Source organism: Mastomys coucha, unplaced genomic scaffold (assembly GCF_008632895.1).
Source record: "Mastomys coucha isolate ucsf_1 unplaced genomic scaffold, UCSF_Mcou_1 pScaffold4, whole genome shotgun sequence".
Lineage (NCBI taxonomy): Eukaryota > Metazoa > Chordata > Mammalia > Rodentia > Muridae > Mastomys > Mastomys coucha.
In genome coordinates, this window is record NW_022196910.1 from 4,077,245 (window position 1) to 4,085,539 (window position 8,295).

The window sequence follows — 8,295 nt, forward strand, 5'->3', positions numbered from 1 at the left end:
AGACACACACACCATGGGTGCACACACAGACACACACACCATGAGTGCACACACACACACACACACACACACCATGAGCGCGCACACACACACACAGAGAATGTAATGTTAGAATTCAGCTGCTGTTGAGACCATAATACTTTGTGGCCGGCTCCTTTTCATAGATACCAACAGGCACCCCACGAGGACACTGCCTCTTAATTTAGATGAGGTTGTCAGGCTTGTGTTGACTATGGTGGCAAGAGTCTCTTTTACCCATGGAAGCATCTCATTGGGCTCTATCCTTTCTCACTAGTTTTGGTTTGAAGATCCTTTTATCAGATGATAGAACAGCAACACATCTGCTTGCTTGTGTCCTAGGTCCATTTCCTTGGAGTACCCTTAAAAGTCTGTGAACTAACATTTTATTTATTTATTTGTGTGTGTGTGTGTGTGTGTGTGTGTGTGTGTGTGTGTGCATGCTTGTCAGGCCACGTGTGTGGAGGCCATAGGGCAGCATACAGAATCAATTCTCTCCTTCCATCATGTCGGGTCTATGGATCAAAGTGAAGCTGTTAGGCTTGGCAGCAGGTACAGTAACACACTGAGCCATCTTACTATCCCCTGAGATAGTTTCACCTATTGTCTCACCCTAAGGGAGTGTCTGTCTTTTGTAGTGAGGTATTTCTTGGAAGCAACATATGCATGGCTTCAGATGTTGATCCAATCTACTAGCTTGTGCCTTTTTCTGGGGTGCACTAGAGACCGAGAACACCGGACTTAGTGAAAGGTGTGTGTTGATTTCCTGCAATTTTGTTGATTTTGTTTCCCCCCTCCTCCCTCTCTTGCTTCAATACTGTTCTAGTGTGTTTTATTTTTTCCTGGACTTTGTGGCCTGATTCCCCCCCACCCCCACCCCCACCCCCTTTCAGCCTGAAGGATTCTATCAGGCATCTTCTGTAGAGCTGGCTCAGTGCTCATAAAAGCCTTTGTTCTATTTTTACCGTGGATAATTTTTTAAAAAGTCCTTCCTTTATGACAGACAGCTTTGCTGAATGCAGCAGTCTGGGTTGGCAGTTATAGATATCTTTTACAACTTGAAATCCATCACTGCACATCCTTGGGCTTTTACCCTTCTAGTTGAATGAAAAATAGTGTTATTCAGATGGGCTTGGCTTTATATGCGAATGGAGTTTTCCTCTTGGAGCTCTCAACATGGTGCCGCAGACGCGGAGCCCTACAGCTCAGCTCTCTCCGTGCCTGCCTGGATTTCCCCACAACTCCTGGCATCTCAGCTTGACCGCTCCCACCCACTTCCTATCTGAACTCTGGTCCCTCAACTAAGAGTTTTAATCTTCAGAATCTTTTTTAGTCGGCTCCAGCACGGTTGGATTCTTTGTTTCTGGAAGTCTTGTCTCCACCCAGAAACTGGATTACTTGGAGGGAGAACCTGAATTCTGCCAGACTGTGCAGCTGGTGGGCAGAGGCTTGGATTCTCTCAGTCCCGCACTGGAAAACACTGCTTGCTGTGCAGAGGACCTGCGGAGCCTGGAGAGAACGGGAGAGATTGTAAACTTTGGGTCTCAAGACACCTCAGGAGCTGAAGGGTTTGCAGCCCCTTAGGATGAACAACAATATGAACTAACTAGTACCCTCAGAGCTCCCAGGGACTCAACCACCAACCAAGGAGTACACATGGTGGGACTGATTGCTCTGGCAGCATGTGTATAGTAGAGGATTGCAAAGTCGATCATCAAGGGGAGGAGAGGGCCTTGGCCCCAGTGTAGGGAATGCCAGGGCCAATAAGTGAGAGAGGCTGGGGTGGCAAGCAGGGGGAGGGGGAGGGGGAGGCAACAGGGGTTTGTGCTTGTTTTTTTTTTTTTTTTTGGATGGGAAACTGGGAAAGGAGAAATCATATGACATATAAATAAAGAAAATATCTAATAAAAATATATATTTTTTTTTAAAAAAAGGACAACTTTGTCTTGGTTCAGATAGAAGGCGTTGAATCCTTAGGATTCCCTGCTTGCCTGACTCTGGATTGGCTCCAACTGCTTCGGGTTGGCCCCGCCCCCTCATTTTGGCATCCTGCCCAGGCTAGGAGGAGTCCGCTGGGTCACGGAGGGATTGGCTCGGCCCAGCTCATCCTCCTACAGTCAGCAGCCGGGATCAAAAACAGACTCAGTGAAGAGCCGAAGTTTCTGGGACTCATTACTCCTGAGAAAAGGTACCAGACTTGGGACACACCGAAGGACCTGACTGAACAGTGGAAGCCCTGTCTACAGCTGGGTTGGCTCTGAAGGCCTGGTGATTTCCCAGTTGCTACGCGTGCTTCAGTCTAGGCCAATACAGACTGTCTCTCCCCTGCGTAGCCCTGGGTGTCCCTTTTCCTTGTCCCGTTCTAGTCCTTAAGACACCATCGCTGTCCAGTGACCATGGAGGTCCACCTCTGTCTCCTGGGCCTCAGAATCTCACTTCTGGCCTATCTTTCTTGCAGGATGCTGCAGCTGAGCCTGTCCTGGCTGGGACTGGGGCCCGTGGCTGTCTCCTCATGGCAACTTCTGTTGTTGGTTGGGACCTCCTTGTTCCTGGCTCAAATTCTGACCTGGATCTGTGCCTTCTATGACAACTACTGCTCTCTCCGATGCTTCCCTCAGTCCCCTTTACGGCACTGGTTTTGGGGTCACTTGAACGTGGTGAGTGTGGCAGCAGGTAAGGTCTGGTGTGTCAGGAAAGGCTCTTAGGAACCTGGGGGTCATGAGAGGGCCAGGGGCCTACAACAGCAGAGAAGTGAGGGAGGCTGAGTGAGTCTATCTACTCACATACCTGGCAGATCTACTCCTGGCCTCTCTGTCTACACCACCTTTTGAGGCTTTTTTTCCTTTCTGCCCTTTCTTGTTCCCAGCTAACTTCAGATCACATTCTTGTCAGAACACATGCATTGAGGTCTCTTCATATCGTTTGTTCAGTCCTGTTCTACCTTCCCACCCCACCCCCCCCAATGCTGTCTTCACTTTCCATTGTTGGATTTGAGTCTTTCTAGTGGAATAAATGGGGTATGCTCTTTTCTTAGTTCATCTCTGTTGGCCTCAGGCCAGAGTTTGTACCTCCTGAGGCACAGGGATGCCAAATAGCACAAGATGCAATCCCTCCTCCAATTTTTTTAGACTTTGCCCTTTCTTTTGTTAAAAAGTGAGATTTATTTATTATATTTTATATGTATATATCTTGCCAACATCTATGCTTGTGTACCATGTATGTGCCTGCTGCTCAAAGAGGTCAGAAGAAGGCATTGGATTCCCTGGAACTGGAGTTATAGGTGGTTGTGAGCCACCTTGTAGGTTCTAGAAATCAAAACCAGGTCCTCTCCAAGATCAACAAGTGCTCTTAACCTCTGAACCATCTCTGGCCCTGCCAATTCCCGCTCTTTCTTATCTAGCTCTTCATCCTCAAAATTCATCAGAGGACTCCATTGTCCAAGTTAAGTCAAAGTTGAACACTCTGTTTTCCTCTGTGGTGTTGGGATGAAACACTGAATGTCTTGTGAAGGCTTCCTAGGAAATGAAGGGTTCTGCTACTAGGCTAGCCACTTTTCCTGTTTTCCTAGAGGGCACCACTGGGGCCTCTTTTATAATGGCTACACATCCTGGGAAGGCTTCTTACTCCTATCCAGTGCCCTTGGCTTCATGCCTTCCTACCACTAGAGCCACATTTGGCACTTGAGGGTCACCTGTAAGGGTGCTACCTCTAGTGGCCTGGATTTACATGCTGCTTTCTCTCCATAGCTCTCTTTTCTTCCAGCTTCCCTGTTTGCCTTCTCTTCTCTCATATCTCATCAGGACCTCCTCCTTTTCTCTCTCCCAGTCCAGGAGCTTCCTCTCAGTTACACTATATTAGGCATGGTTTTCCACATTCATAGAACTGTATACATCATGTCATTCTCTTACTAGAATGGTGTACAACCAGTGGGCTGGGGAATTCAGTATGGCTCTCAGCATGTTGGCGAGGCTGGGGACCCAGTAGCTACTCAGACCTTGGAGATGGATGCCTCAGCTGTTCTAACCTGTTGCTGAAGCCCTGGAAGAATCATGGAGTGTTTCTGACCTCCCATCAGAACTTGAGTTCTGATGAAGAAGAGGCACACTCACTGTCAGGAAGTGAAGGCCCAGGATCCAAGCAGTAGGTTTGGCCTCAGACTTCTTTATATCTTGGCTACCTGCTAGAAGGCGATGCCCATCGACAGGGAGGGTCTCCTCTTCAGTTCATCTTTCCAGGAAATCCCCTTATAGGCTCACCCAGAGGAGTTCCTCTTAGTTAATTCCAGATCCTGCCAAGTTGACAGTGGAGACCCATTTGAAACCCACCTGGTGTCAACCTGACACTCATCTCTATTTCTTGTGTCATGCTGAATCACCAAATGAAGATAATAATAGAGTTTCAACTCCACCTAACATGAACTGATTATCACACAAAGGACTACACTATTCTTTCCCCCAGAGTAAATGGCAAAGCCATTTGAGGGATGCCTAACTACTGATGTTATTTCAACCAATGTTACATTACATGGTAAAGCGGTAGGAGAAAAAAAAAACCTAAATATCTGTGTGTTCGTGCACAAACATTTCCTTAACAAAACAGAACAGAAGCCTTCATGATAATTACAGTAATTGTTTCTGTAACTGATCGTATGGTCTTAGCTTCATTTTTTTTTAAAAGATTTATTTATTTATTTTATATATGTGAATACATTGTTGCTGTTTTCAGAAACACCAGAAGAGGGCGTCAGATCCCATTACAGATGGTTGTGAGCCACCATGTGGTTGCTGGGAATTGAACTCAGGACCTCTGGAAGAGCAGTTAGTGCTCTTAATTACTGACTCATCTCTCTAGCCCTTAGCTGGTATTCTTTTTTTTTTTTTCTTTTTAAAGATTTATTTATTTATTTTATGTGTATGAGTACACTGTAGCTGTACAGATGGCCGTCAGCCATCATGTGGCTGCTGGGAATTGAACTCAGGACCTCTGTTAGCTCTGGCCTGCTCGCTTAGGCGTAATGCACTGTAGCTATCTTCAGATGGTCCAGAAGAGGGCATCAGATCTCATCAGGATGGTTGTGAGCCACCATGTGGTTGCCGGGATCTGAACTCAGGACCTTTGGAAGAGCAGTCAGTGCTCGTACCCGCTGAGCCATCTCGCCAGCCCCTTATTCTTAACGACTTTCCTCAACTACACATTCTGTATTTCTTCTACTCTCAGCAAACATCTCTTAAGGTCTTGGTGCTTTATCTGGAGGGATGACCTGTAAATTCATCCCTGAAGAACTATTATCATTCTGCCTGGATTGCATTGTTGGACTTTCCTATTGACCTTGATCACAGGACATGGTAACAAGAGATACCCTAAAAGATCTTCTGCACTCTTTGTAGTTGTATTGTTTCATCTCAACACCAAGAGGAAAACAGAGTGCTCAACTTTGACCTAACTTGGACAGTGGCGTCCTCTGACACAAAACCTTCCTTCTATTGTGGAGAAGCAGCCCACTCTTTCTCTGGACATTTGGATCAGTTTCCCCTGATAACACAATAATACACCTCTTAGCCTGTTGATTAGAAGGAATAAGGAATCTAAGATGGCTGAAGGGAAGGCTTAGCCTCTCACTCAATGGCATTTTTATTATATCTCTCGGCAGAAGCAGCTTCCCATTTGGAACTAAGTCTTGTAAGTCAGCAGAACATAAGTTTGTGTGAGCAAGAAAGAAAAATTTTGCTAGCGGGTCCCTAGAGGTCATTAGACATGGTACCATTCTCATTTCCATCTCTTGCTTAATTTTTGAACTGTAAATCCTGGTTATAGGAGAAACAGTGCCATATATTGTACACAGTTTCAGAGCATATATAGCCTTCTGGAACACTTGTCCAGCTGTCTGAGTTATTTCCACCTATTGGCACTGTAGATGTCCTCTTAAAAGGCCATTTCACTTTTCTTTCAAGCCATCTGCTTCAGGATGGTGGGAGATGGTAAGACCACTGAATTCCACAAACATGAGCCCACTACTTCACTTCAGTGGCTGTGAAATGAGTTCCTTCATTAGCAGCAAAATTAGATGGGATGCCATGACAGTGCATAAATAATTCTGTAAATGAATACATGATAGTTTTGTCAGAAGTGTTAACATGCAGGAAAGGTAAATTCATAACTAGAGTAAGCTTCTATTTCAGTAAGGAAAACGCATGTCCATTCCATGATGGGAGCGTTCTAAGCTAGTCAACCTGCCTCAGGTTACTGGCTGGTCCTCCCAGGCACGGTGTCATATTTTTGTCTCTGTTGGTGGCAGGTCTGGCACTCAATGGTAGTCCTAAGTAGATGAGTCTTGGTGAGTGGAAGCCTGTGTTGTTGAGCCCATGTGTAACTTGGCCACTTTGGTCATAGACCCACTGGTGAATGGTGGGGATATCTGGGAAGAGATATTGACTACAACCCACAGTACCGGTACCCTATCTGCGTGATTACTGAAGTCTGCTTCTGCTGAGATCATCTGTTGCTGAGAGTTACATGGGACACAATTATCTTCACATCCTTTGCCCATCCAGAGCGTTCTACCACATTCCCTTTCCCAAAATGTCTTTTCAGTTTTTTTAATCACACCTCTTTTAAGAACTCCACCATGGAGCCAAATCATTTGACCCAAGAAGCAGTATATAATTGCAGGTTTGATCATCTCCTTTTCTAAGCTAAAACATGATTGTACACACTTGTGAAGATTTTCTTTCACTAATGTTCTTTAGGGCTGTCAGAGAAAAGCTGTAAAGTTGCACCTGTCCTTTTTTGGGTGGTGCCTGTATAGCATGTGGAAATATTTATAAATGCCCAGTCTTCTGTTTAACGGAACATAGGACACACTTCACAGGACTGTAGGTGCATGCTTGGAACAGAAGGTGTTATAACAGGAGTAAGAGTCATAGGTGTTTTGGAATCTTCAGTAATTTGCTGTGTTTTTATTACCTGTGTAGGCTTGGTTCCATACATACATACACAATCACATGCACACACACACAGAGACACACATACATACACACACAGACACAGACACACACAGATACATACACACAGATACACACACACAGACACAGACACACACACACACACACACACACACACACACACACACACACACATTCCAGACTGTGGGACCTGCAGAAACTTGAGTCTGGTGGTGAGGGTAGATCCCAATTGGCATTGGACATATCTTGCTTGGCATTTCTTTCAGGGAAGGTCATTACTGGTTTCATAGACAACACAGTATTAACTTTTCCAGACAAAGGTGGAGAGGGAAGTAGTTCAGGGAGTGGAGTTGGGTGCACATTTGTGTATTAAATGCGGGGAGACATCTTTCTCGGGTAAAACATACCAAATTTTGCAAGTTCTATGCTCTCAGGTCCTTTCTGCATCTCTATCTCAAGTTACAGTATCTCACTCTTCACCAAACTGTGCCCTCACATTAATTGTTAACATTCTTTGACCTGAAGTTGCATTGTAAGTCATTTAGTTTTATGACAGGGGCTTGTGTTTGGCTTCAGCATCTTCAGGCCCATTGTCGCTCAAGATAGGATTCTCTTTTAGGGCCAGGTAGTGGTGGTGCACACCTTTAATCCCAGCACTCAGGAGGCAGAGGCAGGCGGATTTCTGTGAGTTTGAGGCTAGCCTGGTCTACAGCCAGCTACACAGTGTTCCACAAGAAAGGCTACACAGAGAAACCCTGTCTTGAAAAAACAAACAAACAAACAAACAAACAAAAAACAAAACAAGAAGAAGAAAAACAGATTCTCTCCTAGGACACACTTATAAGCTTTTAGATAATCTGTGCAGAACGGGAGCTGGGAAGTTAAAATCATTTTATTTTCATCTGCTGTTTTATCCAGAAACATTGAACACAACCAGCCAGCATCATTACATTACTTACTTTCCCAGAAATGTTAAAACGTTTTATGTAGAGAGTCATAACCTCCCTTGCTCCTCACAGTGGGTGAGTCAGGAATATTGAGTGCATTTATCTTGCATAGTCTTTTAAGCAGGTCACACCATTGGTTTTCCATGTTTTCTAGACCACTAAGCCTTCAACAATGGTAGTAGTTATTTTCTGTCTCTGTGATCAAATGCCATGACCAAAAGCAACTTTAGGAAAGTTCCAGGGGGATAGCGTCCATCATAGTGGGGACAGCCTGACACAGGAGGAGCAGGGAGCAGAAAGCTCACATTCCATCTATAACTAGGAGAGAGAGAGAGAGAGAGAGAGAGAGAGAGAGAGAGAGAGAGAGA

The 8,295-nt window shown here is 45.1% G+C and overlaps 1 protein-coding gene across 1 annotated transcript in view; it reads left to right on the forward strand.

Moving 5' to 3' along the window:
• The first annotated feature begins 1,367 nt into the window (after positions 1-1,367).
• LOC116076498 (cytochrome P450 4F6-like) overlaps positions 1,368-8,295 on the forward strand; it is a 25,225-nt gene continuing 18,297 nt past the window's right edge. The window contains exons 1-3 of the mRNA XM_031350335.1: positions 1,368-1,677; positions 1,953-2,206; positions 2,477-2,675. Of these exons, the coding sequence (XP_031206195.1) occupies positions 1,675-1,677; positions 1,953-2,206; positions 2,477-2,675 (456 nt within the window). The 5' untranslated portion in view covers positions 1,368-1,674. The remainder of the gene's footprint in view (positions 1,678-1,952; positions 2,207-2,476; positions 2,676-8,295) is intronic.